At 37.9% G+C, this 22,129-nt stretch overlaps 1 protein-coding gene across 11 annotated transcripts in view; it reads right to left on the bottom strand.

Moving 5' to 3' along the window:
* Window positions 1-2,490: 2,490 nt before the first annotated feature.
* LOC134208890 (transmembrane protein 184B) overlaps window positions 2,491-22,129 on the bottom strand; it is a 72,624-nt gene continuing 52,985 nt past the window's right edge. For 9 of the 11 annotated variants that reach the window (XM_062684849.1, XM_062684854.1, XM_062684852.1 and 6 more), the window contains exons 3-9: window positions 18,650-18,815; window positions 18,320-18,578; window positions 17,790-17,959; window positions 17,553-17,719; window positions 17,396-17,470; window positions 17,246-17,330; window positions 2,491-6,054 (exon numbers count right to left, since the gene is read on the bottom strand). In XM_062684849.1, the coding sequence (XP_062540833.1) occupies window positions 5,762-6,054; window positions 17,246-17,330; window positions 17,396-17,470; window positions 17,553-17,719; window positions 17,790-17,959; window positions 18,320-18,578; window positions 18,650-18,815 (1,215 nt within the window). In that variant the 3' untranslated portion in view covers window positions 2,491-5,761. Of the gene's footprint in view, window positions 6,055-8,237; window positions 9,554-9,631; window positions 10,112-17,245; window positions 17,331-17,395; window positions 17,471-17,552; window positions 17,720-17,789; window positions 17,960-18,319; window positions 18,579-18,649; window positions 18,816-22,129 lie in introns of those variants that run through there. The other 2 variants (XM_062684858.1, XM_062684857.1) reach the window with 2 other exon arrangements.

Genomic DNA, 22,129 nt, shown 5'->3' with positions numbered 1-22,129 from the left:
CGACGATTTGATATAGGCCGTCAATTCGTCAGCTGAGATCTCCAACTCCTCCGAGAAGTCGTTGGGAATCAAATGGATGTTGTTAGCATGCTCGTTGACGGCTGCTTCGTGTGGACTGACGATGTTCTGCCCAAGATTGTGTGAGCTGACGAAGTGACGACCTATTTCAGCGACCTTCTCTGCAGGAGTTATCAAGCGATCCTTAGAGCCATTATTGTCTAGTGGGATCAAAGGTGGAATGGGCCGAGGCTTGGATTTTAGAATTTTGGTCATTTTCCAGAACGGCTTAGCATAATCTGGGAGAGTGCGGATCTTATTCGAGAAGTCGTTATTTTTGAGGTCCACCATTCTGGCCTTGATAATTTTCGGTTCGGTTCGTTCGTTCGCTACCGCACTACTAGGTATCTTTTGTGTGTCCGTTCGTAGCGCCGAGTATGTGGGTATGGGTTAAGAAATAGACGGCAAGCTAGATTATTTTTGCTTGTGTATTTCTTATTCCTCTCTGCAGCAGAAATGATTTCTGTTGCTTGGCTAGATGGTGCTGTCGCTTGGCTTGATGTTGCTTGAGGTGCAAATAATAAACGATCAGCACGTGCGCGGTACTGGACTGGAATGCTCATACAAGCTCGCTTGTGTTGTGTACCGCGAGCGTGGTATTTCCGTTTGTGCTCTACAAAATACAACAGCGCGCGTACTCGAGTGCGTACGCTCGAGGGAGTTTCTCTAGGCGCGTGTTTGACAATGATTTCATCAATTTAAAGTGAGCTGCTGAGCTGGGCTTCTTTAAAAAAAGATCCATGGCTCATCAGCTCAATGTAAGGAAGCGAATCTTTGGAACAGCTCCTGAGCGGAGCGCCCATCTCTAACAATCTTCTAGGGTAAAATGCACCCCCGGGGCAAAACGACCTTTTGGCATTTTTGGCAATGTTTCAGACCTATTTTCAAGAATGTTTACAGCTGGACTGGTAGTTCGAGATCCGAACTACATGCGCTGTAGCAAATACTCTCGAAAAATTGCCGAAAATGTCTTCAAAAACATCAAAGGGTCGTTTTGCCCCGGGGGTGCATATTACCCCGTTTCCCCTATATCTATATACATAAAGATAAATTTCTGTCTGTCTGACCCTTACAGATCAACGGGAAAATTTGTATGCAGAAGTTTTTTGGGCCGGAGAAGGTTCTCAAGATGGTTTGACACCCCTCCCCCCTTTGAGAATGCGGGGCTCCCATACAAATGAAGCATACATCTCTGCATAACTCGAGAACTAATCAGAGAATAAATCAATTTTGGGCGAAACGAAGTTCACCGGGTCTGCTAGTATGTACATAAAAATGAATTTCTGTCTGTCTGAACCTTATAGACTCGGAAACTACTGAACCGATCAGCGTGAAAATTTGTATGCAGAGGTTTTTGGTGCCGGGGAAGGTTTTTAAGATGGTTCGAGACCCCTCCCCGCTTTGGAAAGGGGGGAAGGGCAATTAAATGAAACACCAATTTCTTTATAAATTGAGATCTACTCAGAGAATAAATCAATTTTAGACGAAACGAAGTTCGTCAGGTCTGCTACTAGATCATATTTCCGACGCATGCTTTTGCGAATCATTCCCAAAAGAGAATGCTCTTAGAAGACTGTTGGATACAACATGATGAGATCTTGGGGATGAACGATGCACTGCTAACTTTGATTGAACATCCCCCACCATGTTCCGGTTATTGTTCATTTGAATTTATTTGTTTTTGACAAAAGCGCTCAGAATGTTCACGCTTTTTTTTCTATTCTCTTGGTTCCAAGCTATGGAGCGAATTTGAATACCATTTTCGAAAAACCCAGAAATGCTTATGTAATAAGTATACGTACGCTGGTATCTAACCTAGAAGCGCAATGCCATGGATCTTATAAAGCCATCGTAGGACTGCAAACGGCCGCGGGAGGAGGGATGGACGTTGAGTTGACAAAGACTGATAGTGATGTGTTGAATGGAAAGTTAAGCGGCTTAGGACAAGGTTTTCTCATACATACATGGTTTGCATAAATCGCTCTCAATAGATAACGAACAACGATAAAAGAGAGTCAAAAACTGTTCCGAATCATAACAAGCCATGATAACAAATTTATCAAACTTGTCTACAAGTGCGAAAAAACAGAATCGGATAGGCAGCCCCCACAGAAAAATGGTGGTTCTCGCTTTGTTTTTGCTCATTTCGTATTGGTTACTCCACAGCTGTGTAGAACAAGTAGAAATGCATCATCAGAGCCAGTGCTTCCCGCATGTGGGATTCAAATATGACGTCCACTACTTTTCAAGACTTGTTTTTAAAGATTTAAGATGGCAGACAGTACGTGGATGAGGCGAATGAACCACGAGTTGCACTGTTGAGAGAACCATCCCTTGCTCACAGCGCGAAAATCGGACGACTCATTTGTTTCCCTTACGGGTTTGTATGAAGAGGACAGGAGATGTGATATAATTGATACCAAAAAATAAAAATAAATTAAAATAATTTTATTTATATATATGCTATTTTAGAAATTACACCAGTTTTCTTTGTGTATGTATTTCACGTAATCCTTTGGAATTATGCTGACTCTTAGAAAGCCTATGATTTCTATGATTTGCTTCCTTTTTCATGCACAGTTCCGATGTGGAACATCGTCTCTATGTGTATATTTAGATAAACATTTCTTCACAATATGTCAGTTTGCCTAGTGCATTGTTTTAACACACCGAAACAACAATGTGTTACAAACGGTTGAAGCACTAACGTTTAAGTGATGAGGTTTAGATAAAACAAGGTAAGGTGCCTGATTCGAACGTGAAAAAACAATGAAATCACCAAATTTGTTAAACATTGTTCAAAGCAGTTCGAATAACTTCAAGTTTTGAGAATAAATGTAACATTGGATGCGTATTTAACTTATGCAATGTTGGTACTTTTTGACTATCTTGGGACTGGACAAAATGAGCACCTTAATGCTACGTTTAGACAAGGCAAGTGAATTGAGCAAGTCGCTTGAATCGAACGTGGAACGTGTAAACACCTTAATTCAATTAACTTGAATGGAAAGAAAGTTGAACATGTTCAACTTTTGGCAAGTCAATTGAATTCATCTGTTCAATTGTTCAATTCACTTGCCCTGTCAAAAAGTAGCATAATAGCATCCAAACAAACATTCATTTTGACGTGGTAATACTGTTTTCCTTTCTTTTACGTAAAACCTATCACTCACTTTGCATAAGACGAGTACTATTCAATTTGATTGCACCACTTTACAGATATCGATTGCAAAATAAAACAATTTCTCATTTTGCCCGGAAGCGATCTGGCTCTGTTCATTACCATCACATAGGGACACGGCAGATATTTTCGTCTTTTCGTCATAGTCTCGCAACCAATCAAAAAGACACTCATTCGTACCATATCATAAGCTCAGGAGAAACGTTTTGCTATAGTGGAGTTCTAGCAAATGTACGTTGCTTTCGTTGGTTTTAGCCCTTGCGACGATGGACGGAAATACCTTTCGTGTCCCTAGATTGAATCTATTGAATTAAGAAAAAAACAAATTACGAGAATAAATACAATTGAGGTGTTTGGCATTTCAATGGATTTTCTACCATTTTCTGTGAATAGTCGTGCCTTTCCGCTTACTATTAATGTATCATAAAATGGCAGGAATATTGTACTTTTCAGCAACATTTAGCAATTTTAGTGTCCAAAATAAATTTAAGATGTTCAGTGTAAATGCAGCATCTTGAAGGATCTTCCTTTTTGATGCAACAATTTGACGGCGTTATGATAAGTAATCTGTTTTTACTGCAGTGGAAATACAAAAGTTTTGCACTTCTGTAATTGAATGTAGTATACACAAAAATACTAATATTATATTCAGTATTTGTCGCCACTGTAAACATTAACTTGCATCGTCTCTTCTGTAATTATTTGGTTTGTATTTATTACTTTACAATATTCAAAGTTTACCTGCCATTTTGTTTTAAAATTATTTTTTTTATTCGTTTACTCATGCTGGCATTAATAACTTTATATAAATAACTATACCATATACTGCCTGGCCATCGTCCTATATCTGCATTGGATTACTTGAAATAAGTTTCCTACCCTAAACTTCCACACAGACTTTATATCCTGTTTGAATAAAAGTATTTTTTTATTCTTTCTGTGTTGACACTGAAATGGAACGCGCTATAATAAAGTACAAATTTTTCGGTTCGAAAAAAAAAGAAATAAACCGTTTTATTATTTTCCTAAAATAAAAAAAATAGTGGAAACAGCAGTTTTGACATACTTTGATCTATTATTGTCAAAAGAATTTGAGTGACATTGTTTAACAACCTGACAAAAATAAAACTGAACCTGCAAGAACCGCCATTACTTGGACATCATTTTGTATTGTTTTTCGATATATTCAAAAACATTCCAACCTATTTTTTAATTTTAAATTGTCATTTTTGAAATAGATAATTTATACTTTATTATGAAACGCGTACAGTCCTGGTCATACGTTTGGGTTCAACTTACAAAACAAACTTTTTTTTTACACATTTTTCTTTAGTTCAATGTCCGATGCGTGATCTTCACGGCTCATTCAAAAGATAATGAGTAGATCTTGAACTTGAGATATTTGACAGAAAGCATTCTTATTGGAAAGCATGGTAAAATTTGGACCAAACTTGTACTTTTTGTTCAAAATTAACATAGATTTTAAAACCTAAATCCTCCGAAAATGAGCCGACAAATTTTAAAAGCAAGTGTGGGAAGACGACCCTAAATCTATGCACTTTCAATACCAATTTTTAGAATGTTTGGGGATTTTTTCTAATTACTGAAAAACTGATAAACAAATAATGCCCGTGATTTGCTGCGGCCTTTAGTTTGGGTTCACCCCCCAAAAATAGTATTTCCACTTTATCTCAGCCGTTTCTTATACGCTTTGAGCTCTACGGGAAGCATATGGAAGCCAATGAGTTTAACTTACTAATGAGAGGTAAAATTAGTTTAGCCAATTATATTAAATATTTCACAATATAGTGACATTTTCCTCCAAATATGTATAAAAACTATTATTCAGCTTCTAATCAAATTTTAGAAATTCATTGTGATACAAGTGTTGCATCACATACCATGCAATAAATTTAAACTTATTGTGCTTATGTATGAGTAATGAACAAATTCATTTTCTAATTTCAAGAGATGAACCCAAACTTTTGGCCGAAGTGAGTCATACATGTTCCTCACTATTTTAGTAAACATAAACTAATCAAGATTTTTTCGCCGTATTTTTCAAAATGATATTGAAGGATTATACATTTCGGGTCCTGTTCCCACACTTGCTATACAATTTTATCGGCTTATTTTCGAAGAATTTAAGTTTAAAAAGTCATGTTAATTTTGGACAAAAAGTGCAACTTTGGTTCAAACTTCAACATGCTTTCCAATAAGTATATCAAACATCTCAAGCTCAAGATCTACTCATCTTTCGAGTGAGTCATGAGTCGTGAATGTCACAAATCGGACATATGACTAAAGAAATATGTGTAAAACACTTAGTCAATTTTTTTAAGTAGTGAACCCAAACCTATGGCCGGGAGTGTATGTATTAGTCCATTGAAATCATTCAAAATTTACACAAAATTATATAAACATTGTTCTCCCATATTTTAGTGGAAATTCAAAACTTCTATCCACCCACCTTGGGAATGGAAAGGAAACGGAAAGTCTTGACTATAGGCAACCATCTTTTTTTTATTGGTACTCATCGTCGCTACTTAGCAGCATTGTTTTCTCGTTATAATTCTGGCTAATTGTGGCTACCTTTTGAGAGCCGCCACCTCCTCCGGGCATAAATTTCCGCTGGCTGCCCAGCGTTGGCGGGGCGATGTAACTGTTGTGACCGGTGCTGTAGCCACCACTGCCTCTAGTCCCGCTACCTTGGTTTGTGCCGCCAGATCCGCCATTTCCCCCTCCCTGTGTTAGCTGATGGCTTGGATCGTCCGGATCGTATGATGACACTCGTATACCGCGAGAATTTTTCCCACCTGCAAGAACAAATCAAATCCACAATGCACCCCTTATAGTGAATGCTTTCATATTTTAAAGGTTAATTTTATATATGTATTCCAGACCAACATTCGAAAAGGGCGTAACAGCCAAAATTTATTCCTTCTGATTCTTTGTCCGCATATATACCTATGAATGTAGACAAAGAATCAGAAGGAATAAATCTTGGCTGCTACGCCCTTTTCAAATGTTGGTCTAGTATTTAGGTGTTTTGGACGCATCTGAAACGACAGGTAAACAAGTAATGGCATGCATTTGAACTTACCGTTTATCCAAAAAATGTTCTCATGTTTTAATGACATAGGTGGACATAGCATTATTTTATTTGAAATTCTTTGATTTTCACATCAGAAACGGATGTAAAATACACAAATTTTTAGAGAAAGAATAGCGCTGGAGTTGCTTTTGCTGACATTCTCGAACATTTTGTGTAGTGGAGTACACGGTTAGAAAAAAGTACCTAATATTAGGTACTTTTCACTCAAATCGGGGGTTCAGTGTAAGAACCCAAAATTAAGTAATTTTTCTTGAAATTAAGTAAAATTCACTTAATATTAAGTAAAATATACTTAATTTTAAATAGAAACTAACCAAAAGTTAGGTAAATTTCACTCAACTTTTGTAAACATGAGATTACTCAACGTTGGGTTCCCACACTTTAATGCCCTTGTTGAGTGGTTTTGCTCTTCATTTTATGACAACAAAGGGAAGAGGGAGGGAGATGCAAGAGAAAAAAAGTACCTAAAATTAGGTACTTTTTTCTAACCGTGTAGTATTTGTGGAATAATAGGCACCATAAGCAACTGAAAACTCTACCCTCCCTCTTCAAGTGGACTCTTGGCAGAAGGACGGGCACTCGCTTTAAAAAATTCACTTCCATATAAGAATTTTTGAACGAAAAAATGAACGTCTCAGTTTGGAAAATGAAACATGAATCTGTGTCGAAAGGTTGAAGGTTGCGTTACGTAATTTGTGAACGATTTCTAACAATAAAACCCAAAACAATAAATTCCCGTTATAATGTATCGCCTTTTGAGCACACAAAATTAAATTATTATCATTAGAATGTGATATGATAGGCCAAATTTTGAATGATCATTTTGATGAAAATGAGCGAAGTTTCCGGAATTAAAATTAAGGTAAATAATGCCTAACAATACTTTAATGAAATATTGATTTGATATTTTTTTCTGAAGAATATCCCATGTTCAAAATTTGTAGAATGAAATATTATCAGGTGTAACACAAATAAATATAGGTATCCGAAACTCAAAATAACGGTCTATCATTAACAAAGAAGGAAAAAATCAACCATGAAATATTATCAGGTAACACAAATAAATATAAATGCACAATAGAATGGTTGTTTAGCACTCGACGTTTTGCCTATTTTTTTTTGAAATTTCAACCTTTTATCCCATCTCATTTCTTGACCCTTCGAACTTTTGTCTTTTCGCCGTTTGACCCATCGATTTTTTGACACTTCGACCTTCGACCTTTTGTCCTACAACCGTAATTTTTATATTTCGTTCCTTCGACCTTTCGACGGATTTTTTGTTTCGACCTTTTAACCTTCGACCTTCTATCCTTCGACCTTTTATCCTACATCCTCTGTGGTTTAATTATTATGTAGGACACTGCAAGAATCTCTTTCTCTTTCGTTCTTCATAAATTTATTACATTTACTGGCCTTGATGTATTCTAATTTCTTGGCAGCCCTATTGTATGAATTACTTTGAAAGTTGTATGTTATGTAGTATAAATATATGTAAAGTTTAGGTTAAATGATTGATTTGTCTGACTATATAATATATGCATATTTAAGCTACAAGTTACAAGATTTTTTTTCTAAATACGAGCTGTACGTTTACTGGAAGTTGTTAGCACATTTGGTACACGTCATTGGTACACGTCAAAGCATATGCTTGCCACTGTTATTCAAGACATCATTTAAACCAGAAACACATATATGGGTAGGGTAGGTATTTCAGAATATGAATGTCATCCATGGTAATTGAAAGGATGGATGTCGGTACTGTCGTTCGATGAATGGCATACACTGAGGAATAAGAACATGAAGCAAGATAGATATGTCAAGAAAAGTCATGCATAACAGGAAAATTTCTTTCAAATACAAAAAAAATGAAATACAAACATCAAACACTATTTTAAATATAAGAACTTTTACTTAATCTTTTAAAAAGGTACTTACTTACATGCAGGAAGAGGGCTAAAGGAGGGGTTGCACTGATAGCTCCTTACCGTCTGTTTTCCTGCTCACAATGAATTTCACAGTTCAGCTATCGCGATATCGTCTTACTCTACCTTTTAATCTTATACAGTTAAGACATTTTTGCTGTGCATCATCACTCACACGCCCCTTATTTTTTTTTGTAATCTTCAATTGCTTCATATTACCAAACGAATTCCAATAGCTACTGGTATGATGCTACCATGTTTCACAATCACATTTAGTTCGAAGTTAAACATTAGGTACATCGAAACACATCTAACAGGAAGTAACACAGTCCGATGAAAATGATGCCCAAGCAACAAGCAGGTAATAATAATCAAAGCAGTAATATTTGCAACACTAAAAAGCAATCAATTAATCAACTTTTTTATAAACAGTATTAAGATCAATTGGGTGTTGTTGAAATTTGTTCTAGTAGTTTTAAAAAGACAGAAGCGAATGATAACATATTGAATAGAGGAATGATATGAAGCGTGCAAATATTACTTCTATGATTATAAAAGAAGCCGAATATTGATTATTTTTTCCTGGATAGCTGAATATGTCCACGGAATAATTTGATTTCTAAATAAGTACGTTCATAGTCTGGGCTTGTTAGGTCGTCAATAACCTTTCTTGTAAAGGTACAAAAACGACTAAGTACAACAATTTGTCGAACAAAGTTTATTTTGTTTTATTAACACTGATAAATATTTGCTTGCAATAGACCAGAAGCCCTTTATTATGGTACACATTTTTCTTCGTTTCGCTTTTAGTGTAATGATGTTTGATTCAGTTTCATGAAATTACGTAAAATAATAAAAATGATAAGTTTCTATACGACAAATTCCACTACTTAAGAGTTAAGCGAATGAATTCTATTGAATTTTCTCCATTTATTCTAAAAATTTGATCAGTTTTAGTCGGATTTACGAATAAAATATTTAAAAGCTTAAATTTTATTGTATCTTCCTTGCTTGTTTTGTATCTAGGACAGAAGGAGCATGGGGTGTGAATTTTCTTAGTCTACTACTATAGGATTAAAATAATATAAAATGTACTTTGACGGTTTTTGTTGCAGCAATTGTAGATCACCAAAGAGTTCTTTTCAGTTGAGTTTGAAGATTTCACTCTCCCGTTGCCCACCGAATGCGGAAGGCACTTGCTTTGTTTGTTTGCGATTAGTTTCTTATTAAGCCGATTACGCAATTAGAGTCGCTCGTAGGGCTGCTGGGATACAACTTCTGCGAATTGTAAAGAACGGTAAGAATCGATAGAGGAAAGAAGAAAGAAATAATAAACAAATAACATATAATAACTAAACAAAAATATAAAGAACTGAAAGTAGATTTTAAAAAAGACTGTCTGAACTGCACTTGAATAATGTGATAAAATTTGATCAATAATGAGTGCATTTACCGCTGTTCGTCAACGTGTAGCAATGTGATGATGTAATTGAAAAAGGCAAACTTCAATGTGTGTTCCCCGACGTATCTAATTCCCTCGGCTTTAGATAAGGATAGCAGAGTTCGTGAATCGAAAGTAAACAAAAGTATGAATTGTGTTGAAATATGTGTCATGTGACGAGGTGCTTGAACTAAACGCTGACACGCAGTTTGATGAAAGCCTTCAGAATTGATTCGCCATATTCGATATGCTGGTGTTGTTGTTGCTAGTGCTATTATAGCTGGTTGTGTACAGTTCTTCCTCACGTAGTTGGTAATAATTTTGAAGATACTGAGCTGCATACGATTTCCTGGGCGGATTTAAATTTTTCGCAACTTTCATAGGTGAAGGGCAGTCTGAAATTTTCGTTTTCAATATTATCAGAATATGACTATCAGTTTTGATGATACACAGACTTAGCATATTATCCGATACTTGTTTAAGCTAGCATAATATTTTTTTTTTCCTACTTTAGATTCTTAGATAGTCCTACATATGATGTGATGCTTTTTTTCGCTGGCTACATTCGTTCCAACCCATATTATCCAGGAGAACGACGTCGTCAAAATGCATTGAGAGTGTACTCAAGATATAATCAGTATCGCGGCCTAGGGTGAACCACCGCCGAGGATAAGCCCGATCAGTCGTCCAACGTTGACGTTCAATCAGTTATGGCGAAAGCAGAGGCTCGTGTTCAAAGGTGTGTGTCATAGCTAAGCACATAGAAAGGCTGTATCTTTGAGACACGCTAAGCCTGGCGTACTCAAAATTGCGTCGAATCTGACTCATTATTGTTATAAATCAATACCAAATTTTCAAAACGACTTATCTGCTTTTGTAAACAAATATTCAAACGCCGATTTGACGCATCTGATAGCACTCCCACGCAAACTAACACCATCAACAGGTCGCCGAAGGCTTCCCCTACGTATTGATGGTGTTGGTTTGCGTGGGAGTGATATCAGATTGAGCAAATCGACGTTTGAAGTTTTGTTTACAAAAGCAGATAAGTCGTGTTGAAAATTTGCTATTGAAATATACAAATTAAAAATGAAATAAAATATACTTCAAACATAATTTCGTGAATGTTTACCAATTGCTAAATTGAATGACCCAATTGCTAAATTATATGAAAAATGAAGCACTTATACAGGTATTGTGGACTTCGTGGCCGTACGGTTGGAGATGCTAATAGTCTAAACGCATGTGCTATGGAGTGTGGGTTCGATTCCCGCCTCGGAGAATTTTGAGAAACACGAAAACTTTTCTTTTCCCCTCGTTCACTGGGAGTTGTGTAAGTATCCTGTCTGTTGCCTTATGCTACCTCTGGTCGAAGACGGTGTCTTTTTCTATTGTATGAGTAGCTTGCAAAATTGTAAGGCCTCATACCGAGTACAATATTCGTTAAATTAAAGTATTCCCCTGCTAATCCGACAAATTTACGGCCGGACTATCGAAATTTCTCTCGTTAATCCGACTGTCAAATCCATACAAAGGAAACAAAATAAACTGGCAGCATAATTTTGAAACTGACAGTATATGCTTAAATGGGTGTTGATACTTATTAATCCGGAAAATTCGGAATTAGCGAGATCCGGACTAACGAGTCATCGGAATAGCAAGAGTCGGATGAGCGGGGGATACTGTATCTAGAAACTTTATATATATTAAGTTACATAAAAATGATGGTAGGTTCTTACAAGGTGACAAGCCGAAGTTTGAAAACTTTCGAGCGATTACCATCTTAAATGCCGCCTACAAAGTGATATCCAGTGAACAAGTTCGTGGGAACTTATCAAGCCGGCTTCGTAGACGACCGCTCGATAACGGACCAGATCTTTTTGATGGGCTACAGCTCTTCGATGAACCTACGCTGAATGGAGTATCCTTCTTCACTGGATTCGATCCTGGGCCAATCGTTTCCAGTCGCCCTGAACATTGAGCGCGCTCAGGTCCTTCCCCCCGGGGAGCTTACGAGATCAATCAAAGCAACGGTGGATGGTGTGTAAAATTGTGTGAAGATTTCGGGCGAACACTCCAGCTCCTTCGAATCTCGCCGGGACTACGGCAAGGTGTTGGACTTTCGTGCCTGTTGTTCAATATTGCGCTAGAAGGTGTCATGCGGAGAGCCTGGTGTAACAGCCGAATATTTGAAAAGGTGGCAAAAACGTACACTCGCCTGAAACGTGAGGCAAAAAAAGTTGGACTGATGGTGAATGCTTCGAAGACAAAGTACATGCTAGTGAGCGGAACCGAGCCCGCCCGGGCAGGCCTGGGAAACAGTGTTACGATAGTCGGAGATACCTTCGAGGTGGTCGAGGAGTTCGGCTACCTTGGATCCATGCTAACGGCTGATAATAATGTTAGTCGTGAAATACGAAGGCGCATCATCTGTGCAAGTCGACTCTACTATGTGCTCGAGAAGCAACTGTTTAGTTGAAGCAGAAGTTCTGGCAGAACGTTATATTACAGCAGAATGAAATGTTCAACATTTTAGGGTAGGGATACGGTACAAATCAAATATCGCGTAACAATGGAAAAGGATTTTCATTTTCTAGCTCGGCAGAAAATGTCGTCTATTATTGATTTCAGCAAAATATTTACCATGCAACCGGAACGTCACACACTGGGGCAGTTCTTGTCCAATCATGAAAAAAAACCTCTCAGTCATTGAAATTATGAAATGGACCATAGGTGTCTTCAGCGAAGTTTCATTCAATATACAATAATGCCGACATTTTGGTCAATATTTACAATTTTTTTGCGATATGCGCATAAAAGTCCCATACGCCAAATCGGTCATTAATTAGTAGCGATGGACCTTGCTGCAAATTTCGAAATTCCAGAGCCTACTATGATGATTTATTTGTTTATTTAGAGAAGAGATTTAAAAAAATTTGATCGGTAATTGTACTTTATTAACACTTTTAGTATTTAATATTATTCAAAATCAACGATAATTATCAAATACACGATCCAGTTAGAAAAAATGATTTCTGGCGCCTAATTGGGGAAAAAGCTATTTTATAGTATGTTTTACATATGTAGTTTATGTGAAAGGGCAGAGTCTGGCAGGTGTTTTAATCAGCAATGGACAGAAACATTCATGCGCCTTCATACAAATGTTATTCCAAAGACATGATTTTCGATGATTTTTTTTCAAAATTGAATTTTACTGAAAGCCAGTACAAATGCTTAGAAAAAATATCTTCTTATGATTTATATTCAGTCAGGGAGCAAACACGTGAATATCAAGGTAAGATAGTTTCAGAATTTTAGCGGATATTCCAAAATATTTCCCGTGGAATTTTAGAATAAATTCCAATGGATTTAAAAAAAATCTCTAGCAAATCTTGAGTAATTTTCTGAGGAAATTACCAAGAATAATTTTATGATATGGAAATGCTAATATCATCTTCCAAACTTAGACGTACATGTTCATGATAGAATTAGAGGCGAAAGTATAGAATTGATAGTTCCGTTAGGATACGGCAGGCATGAAACTGGTGGAATTAAATGGAGAGTACTTAATTCGTCTTAGACGGTTGAATACATTCCACTAAAAGAGCTAATATATTTTTCTGCTCATGAAAAATGTTTTTATAGAAGTCGATTTGAAAGCGAGCGGAGGACAATATTTGTGATGGCACATATCGCACGACCTTCCCTCTGCCAAACTCCCGTATGAAGGGGGAGGGAAGAATATCAGTGTGAAAGCTGATATGTCTCCACTGGCTAATTTAATGAAAAAAAATCTGAGGAATTTCTAGTGAAAATTTCGGTGTATTTCTCGTGAAAATTTTGAATTATTTTCGGAGATTTTTATTTATGAAAACTTCCGGGAATTTTTTTAAAGATTTTCTTGGGAAATTCTGAATGATTTTCGGAATGGAAATTTCAAAGAATTTATCACGGACATTCCGAAAAATACCTGCAGAAATGTCTAAGAATTTTTGATGTATCTTCCTTAGAATTCGCCGCGGATTTTTCCTCGGAAATTTCGAAGAATTCCCCTTGCGAATTCTTTAAAAAAAATCCCTTGCATATTTGAATTGGTGATTTCGACGAATATCCCTTAGCTATTCTGAAGAATTTCTTATGGAATTGTTAAGTTGCTTTTAATTTTCTACCGAGTTTAGATGACCTGGTAGAACAATTAGCTCGAAGTCCAGAACGATGTGAAGGGCTTAGTTCATCGTATTTGACCATGTCTAAATCAAAAATCATAAGCATGACTTCGAGCGGCCTATATGGACATGATGCGTTGCTATTTAAGGGACTTGATATACAATAATGCCGACATTTGATTTAATCATTTCATTTCTAAATCAAAAATCATACGCATGGCCTTTGATAGCTTGTATGGGCATTAGGGTGGCTCAAATTAGTATGGGAAAAACTTTGTTCAATTTTTGTGATGGGCCGCCCTCTTATTCGGTTCTCTTTGATGCCCTGATGCTCTGGACAAAATTTCAGCCAAATCGGTCAACGTTTGGCCAGTGCTAAACTCGTTGGAAGTTTATATGGAAAAATGTATGCAGAAACATCCAAAAACAGTAAATTGCAGCTGGACTACACATCTTACGATGAAGAACTATGATACTCATTCAGATCTTGGAGAATTTAATACAGAATGTTATGCAGAAAACCGCGAGACGATTCGAGTTTGCCCGGCTAAGTTATTAGCATTTCTCTGCAGTGGGGTTTGAGCAAATTTCGTTTCTTTTACCTTTGAAAAGAAATAAATTCACCCCTACAACACTCCAGTAAAATGCTAATATCTTTGCGTAATAAACTCTAATCTTCTCGCGGTTTTCAGCATAACATTATGTATTTTATTTTACAAGAACTGAATGAGTATCATGGTTCTTGATCGTAAATTGTGCCGTCCAACTGCAAATCATTGTTTTGGATGTTTCTGCATACATTTTTCATATAAACTCAACGAGTTTAGCACTGCCCAAACGTTGACCGATTTGGCTGAAATTTTGTCCAGAGCATCAGGGCATCAAATAGAACCGAATAAGAGGACGGCCCATCAAAAAATTTGAGAAAGTGTTTTCTGAGCCACCCTAATGGACATAATGGTTTACTATCGATTTTGTTCCGGACATAGCTGACCTGGTTGACCAATTGGGCTGAAATACAAATCCGGGTCGATATGCCCCGAACTCCTAAGTGTAAGTTTTTGTGGGGCGCTACAGGAAGGTTAATCTTTGAAGTGAACATTTCAAAGACAGGCAAAATACATATTAAGTGTGTTTCCAAACAACAGATCAAGAACTGTACTACAGACAGTATTCGACTAAAACTGAATTGAAATGCATATCAGGAAAATGACCCCAAGCTTATGACCGCTTCACCATATAGTGGGTGAACCCAAACTTTTGGCCGATGCATACCATGCACCGCGAATACAACGTGCCCACACATCATCTAATTATCGACTTCAAAGCCGCATATGATTTAATCGGTCGGGACCAGCTATAGTAGCTAATTACGAAAACGGATTTCCGGATAAACTGATACGGTTGACCAAGGCGACGATGGATCGGGTGATGTGCGTAGTTCGAGTTTCAGGGGCATTCTAAAGTCCCTTCGAAACGCGCAGAGGGTTACGGCAAGGTGATGATCATTCGTGTCTGCTCTTCAATATCGCTTTGGAGGGAGTAATACGAAGGGTAGGGATTAACACAAGCGGTACGATTTTCACAAAGTGCGTCCAGTTTTGGTTTCACCGACGACATTGATATTATGGCACGTAACTTTGAGAGGATGGAGGAAGCCTACATCAGACTGAAAAGCGAAGCTAAAAGGATTGGACTAGTCATCAACACGTCGATGACGAAGTACATGATATGAAGAGGTTAAAGAGAGGACAATGTAAGCCACCCACCACGAGTTTGTATAGGTGATGACGAAATTGAGGTGGTTGAAGAATTCGTGGGCTAACTGGTGACCTCCGATAACGATATCAGATACCAGCAGAGAAATTCGTAAACGCATCATGGCAGTAAATCGTACGTACTTTACACTCCGCAAAACGATCCGATCGAATAGAGTTCGCCGCCGTACCAAACTGACTATCTACAAAACGACCGGTAGTTAGTTCTCTGCGGACACGGGAGTTTTCGAAAGGAAAGTGCTGCGTACCATCTATGTTGTTGTTGGAAGAACCATCCATCGTTCATACCGCGAAAATCGGAAGACTGTAGTGGGCCGGGCACGTAGCCAGAATGTCGGACGGTAATCCGGTGAAAATGGTTCTCGATAACGATCCGACGGAACAAGAAGGCGAGGTGCACAGCGAGCAGGTGGAGGACGATTTGCGGACCCTCTGAAGACTGTGTGGTTGGCCATGGACCGAGATGAATGGAGAAGACTTCTATGCACTGCACAGGCCATTTGTTAAGTTGCTTTCAATTTTCTACCGAGTTTAGATGTGTATCTTAAAGTAATATTTTAGTACACCCAACCAGCGGATGGCAGATTTTAATACAGTTCTGCATAAGAACCTCACAGAAACTGTATAATAATTGGGCATATACAATTTCTGAAGATTTTAATACAATTGTTGGATTGAAATAATACAGATTTGTATTATTTTAATACAATATTTGCATAAAAAGCTTGCAGAATTGTATATGCCCAGATTTTATACAATAATTGTCAGATTTGTTTTTTTTTGGGTGTAGATTAAGAATTAAAAATTCTTCGTTTCAAACATCAACATGCAAGATCTACTCATAATCTATGTCGTGAGCTAACAATACCCGAAATCGGTTCTAAGACGGCAAAAATACGGCCAAAAACTTTTACCTATATTTTTCGAGGTTGAACCCAAACTTTTCGCTGGGAGTGTACATCGTAACCCCTCATACACTCGGAAAAAGCAAGTTAATGCAATGTTTGACCATATGTGAAGCCGTTTGACGAACCAAGTTGATCAATACAAGAATTGCTATTTTCAATATTCATTACCGGCTCTATATAGACTTTGAAGGGCTTTTCGTAATATTTGGTGCTTCATGCAAAGAAAAAAAAGACCACCATGCAGATCAGTAACTTTAAATTTGTAACGGAACATAAAAAGAATAAAACAATGATTAAAATGCACAATACTAATAATGAACGAGGTAGTTATGTATGCGCAAGAATAGGAATCAAATGCTAAATAAAACACCGAAACAGCTTGATTACATCTAACAACAACAACAAGCTCAACATCAAATAAAAGAAAGGATAATTGAAGGTTGCCAAACTTCAGCGGTATGTTTTGTTTTCTTTCTGCTACTGCAGCAAATAAATAGGAACTAGTAAATTATGTGGAACATCAAAATTTAAATTACTTAGCGTGCAAATGATGAATGTTTAGCAAAAAAAATGAGAATGGTGTTTTCTGGTGGAATTTATAGCATACGTTATACAGTCGAAGCCTCATTATGGCCAATTTCGTTTCGATTTGACACAGTTTTTGTGCTGCCACTTACCTGAACTGTATTGCGTGTACTGTTGGTACTGCGGATGGAAATTGTGTATCGCGTCCGTCATAATATCCTTCGGATTCATCGTTTCCTAAAAAGATGAAATAAAGGCAGTTTATTATTGCTTTTAAGTTACACGAGAAAGTACATGCAGACCTTTAAACTGCTAGAAATTGATTGCATCGTCACGGATCTACCGTGCGCGTCAGTCATACAGCTTTGGGCGTACACCTGAAGAAAAGGAAAAGCGGAAATGAATGTGTTCTGTAACTTCATCATGCGAAACCGCAGATAATTGAATGATTGAACAAACCTGGTACGGGAACGCATACCGCAGGGCAATGGCCGCAAATAACATTTCGATGCAAATGAAGAAATTCTGATAACCGGCAGATACAGTACCAGCCGATGTGGTGGAACCACCGGCATCCACGATTGGTGAGATTACTTCAGCCTTTTCCAGGATGGCCAGCCCGACACCTGTGTGGGATAGAATCGAATTCGAATTTGTTGACGCCTCCAATGGCTAGCAGTTATTGGTTTTACTTACCCTGCCAGAATGAAAGGAAAATCACAGATTTCACTGTGCAGAATTTGAGCACCGGATCGAACGGCGTCAGCAGATCCCTCGTGGCGAAATAGAAAAGGTACAGTCCGTACAGGGCCAATGAAACCGATATGTTGTATATAACGGTTATGTAGATATAGCCACCATCGGCACTGGAATTGAATGGAAAGTTGAAAAACGTGTTGTGTGTGTTGTGTATCAACATATTAAGCAAGGAAACCCCTTATTTTCGTAATCTCCAGAAATCCATAATCTACATTCATTACAAGATTAATTAATATATTTTTTGTTCAAGTAAAATCTTCACAGTTGTAAGCCGAAAAGCTGCCACGGTTTGAACACTAAATTTAACTACATAAATAGTTTTTGGGACTTAATATGGAACACGAAAGCAGCGTTTTATTAATCATAACTCCGTATCATCCATTTGTCATACCATATCATATCAAAAATTAATTAAATTTGTGTGACCATCCATTTATTTTATACCAATAACCACGAATGAACTTTACCTCCAATCTCCATCGTGATAGTGCCCAAAGGCCTGTAGAAAGATGATAATGAACGCCATCAGCGGTTTGACCAGACAGAACTGCAAAGTGGCCTGTTTACAAAACCGGAGGAATCCAATGGTGTACGTTTTCCCGGTGAGACAGCATGTTCCGTAGAGGCAGGACGATTTGATTGGTTTACCACGGATTTCGGACATGATGTTGCCCTCACCGCCGAGGTATTCATAGCACAAGGAAAGGAAGTTATAGATTACGAACGCTGTCGATTGGAGGAGAACATTTCGTTTCATAATTGGTTTAGAACATATAAACATTGAGCTTGTTGTTTACCCTCGTAGCAGTCTCGCACTGTGAAGAAATACACGTAGACACTTTCAGAATTGAAAAATAGCAAACTAATCCACGAGTAGGTGGCATAGATGGGAACAATGAACAATATCCTCACGATCCATCGCTGCTCCTGGGGGTTCGTGTACCATCGTAGGTGTTGGTAGATCTGGAATAAAATTAGAAAATACAGAGCCGATAAGTGGTAAATTATGATGCAATAAAACATACGAGATTAGAAAAAATATTTGAACTCTTTTAGTTGAATGTCTTCAACTGTCTAAGATGAGTTTAGTACTTTCCATTTAATTCCTATACGTTTTGTTATCTTTACTCGACTTAGTCGAGTCAAGTACGAGACATTGAAGACGGCCTCACAGTTGAGGTCGAAATACGTATCTGTAAATACAGTATTACAATACACCCATTAAACGTCTCCTCTAAGTTACCCATTCCATTGAAAATCACATTGAATTATTGATGACGTTCCGGCGATGGCAATTTTGTATCTACTGATAGCATAGCATATAGCATCGCATAGGTGATTGTATACGTCTTGGGGTGTAAACATGAGTCAAGGGTTTCTTTGTCACATATCGCCATATTTAGACCCTGTTTTCATAATGGCCAATGTCGCAAACGTAAACAATGCCTTTTCCTGCAAATACCTCAACAACTAGGACCGCTCCCAGCTAACAACCACTTGGACTGGTGGCTTCTGTCGAACGGAAGTGGAAAATATCGCCAGAAGTCTCTAAAATCCCTGAAATCAGCAGAAGAAGTCAATGTTTACGTTTGCGACTTTCGCCCTTTTGAACCAACAGTGTCGATTTGTCACATGAATCAATTTTGAAAACCCCAAGGTGTCAAGCGATCCGTGCCAAGGATTTACGTAAGCTATTATTGGGGGAGGGGGGGTCTGTCATTTTTTTACTCTCCATATAAATAAAAAATGATTTGTATGGGTAAAATCTTACATGGGGGGAGGGAGGGTTGAAATTTGCTTACGTAATTAGTGTACAGCCCCCTAGTGTGTGAAACAAATTTTCAAGTCGTATACTGAGGGTGTGGTTTCCATCTCCACAGTTTCCACAGAAAGCTGATTCAGCGGCAGGGTGGCAGTGTTGTGGATGTGGTGCATAAGGAGCGTCCCATCTATAGCAGGATCAGGGTTGTAAATTTTCGGCAGCACTGGATGAAGGTGATGTTTTTTTATATTATGTTTTTATTTTCTTCCTGCTTTGAAATCAACCTCACATTCCCGGAGAGGCAGAAAAGTAAACAACAGAACTCACATCACCCACTGCGCCACGAAGATGAAATTTACCACAGCAAAATATACACATTCACCAAGCAAATTGAAAAAATTCACCACGCGTTTAAATGGGCCACTCACAGTCATACGGTAAGGCGCGAACTGAGCAGCCTGTCAGAGCGACGTGTGAGTGGCTGAATGCGAAATTGAACAATCGGTGTTGGAAATGATTTTTCGGCTGCACCCAGTCGCACTCACCACGGCGGCGATGAAGGCGACTGCAGATTATACTGAGATCCATGTTTTTCACTGCATTGGCCCTGACGAAAGCGAGAAAACAAAATGGGGGCCGACTGATGCTTTTTTATTTCACCCATCAAGGGATATAGGACGTTAATTTTAAAATGCTTATTAAAGCATTAAAACAAATTTTAGCCTAAACTTGTTCACTTTTTTGGGTTAGAAATTTAATTTACTTTCATATAGGTAACACGAAAGTTGAATTATTTTGATTAAAAAAACATGTGTTGATAAGGAGCCTAACATGTAGTTTTTCAAAATTCTAACCCTACGTATTTAAAAGTTTTCAACATATCACTGTCAATAACATTTTAAAAGCATTTTAAAATATACTCCCTATACTTCACCATGTTGAAAAACAGTGATTTCACGCACACGTCCGTCGCCGCTAGATGGCAACAGCGCGGCTGCGTCAAAGCGAATTGACTGTGAAATATTTCTACCCTGAGCAGGATAGCGATAGAAGGTCGTGGTCATTAGCAACAGTGTTCCCATGGTTCAAATGGTCTATCTCGGCAGTAGTGTATTAGATTGTAGCATGCCCATTGTCATCAAGCTAACGGTCAGTAAAACTCAAACACTGCCTTGGTCGTTTGGTTCCAGTGGATGGGGTACTAACAGACGGAGCACTTTAGAATAACCCTAGAGTATTTTGCGAAAGCTGTGACACATGTGATGCCGGTGTGTCTTTTGTGCATTATGCGATTACAACCTAAAAGTCACCTTCCTGAAGTTACAGACGAACAGCAGGCATTACACTCGAGATTTTTTTGTATGCAGTGCATACTATGCATTATGATTTACTGGGCAATTTAAATAATCATCAGTTGGCCAAGCGGTTTTGCTCGAGTTTAATGTTGCTCACCATCCCCATCTGATACGCGATTTTTCCAAGTTAGGGAAAGCGTTAGAGTTAAAAATTATTGGTCACGGTATCTTTGTCCGAAGAGGCTTATTTTCAAAAAATCAGTATCTCTAAAACACCCACTACACGAAAGTATAGGCTTTCCTCTATCACGTAGGTGCATTTTTAAAATGTTCTATCGGGGGTAATTTGTCCATAAATCAGCTATCATTTGAGATTTCTATTTGTATGCATCAAAAATAGTGTAGAAAATAAAAATTGTTCTAGGTCCCCCGATAGAATATTTTAGTTTACCTGCGATATGAAAGAGGAGATTATATACTTTCGCGTGGTGGGTGTTTCAGAGGTATGTTTTTTGAAAAATAATATTTCCCCAGGCACCGTGTGGTGCGTTTACTTATCAGCCTGTTTTTCCAGATAATTTTCAATCAAATTAGACCAATGATATAGGGGAACTGTTAGGCATTTCATCTCATAGTTTCCATGCACTTGTTTGTTTAGCGGTGAGATGAATATATTTTCAGTGGAGATGAAAAACGGAACAGTTCCCCTATATTCGTTTTATTCATATCTTCCCCGGCCTCTGGTCATAACGTCAATATAAGCGATTATTAAAACACACAAAAAATACAAGGACATTTTTTTTAATAATTGTAACGATCTTTTGAGTAATTTTCAATGCTACAATAATGTTATACAGAATAGAAGCAATAATTTAAACCATCGTGGTTACTTCTTCTTCTTCTGGCTTTACATCCCTACACTGGGACAGAGCCGCCTCGCAGCTTAGTGTTCATTAAGCACTTCCACAGTTATTAACTGCGAGGTTTCTAAGCCAAGTTACCATTTTTGCATTCGTATATCATGAGGCTAGCACGATGATACTTTTATGCCCAGGGAAGTCGAGACAATTTCCAATCCGAAAATTGCCTAGACCGGCACCGGGAATCGAACCCAGCCACCCTCAGCATGGTCTTGCTTTGTAGCCGCGCGTCTTACCGCACGGCTAAGGAGGGCCCCCATCGTGGTTACTAATAACCTAAAAGTCATTGCCGTTTAAAGT

This window comes from Armigeres subalbatus, chromosome 2 (genome assembly GCF_024139115.2).
Source record: "Armigeres subalbatus isolate Guangzhou_Male chromosome 2, GZ_Asu_2, whole genome shotgun sequence".
In the NCBI taxonomy this organism is placed as follows: domain Eukaryota; kingdom Metazoa; phylum Arthropoda; class Insecta; order Diptera; family Culicidae; genus Armigeres; species Armigeres subalbatus.
The sequence above is the reverse complement of the archived record's forward strand: the minus strand, read 5'-3'. Positions and strand labels throughout refer to the sequence as shown.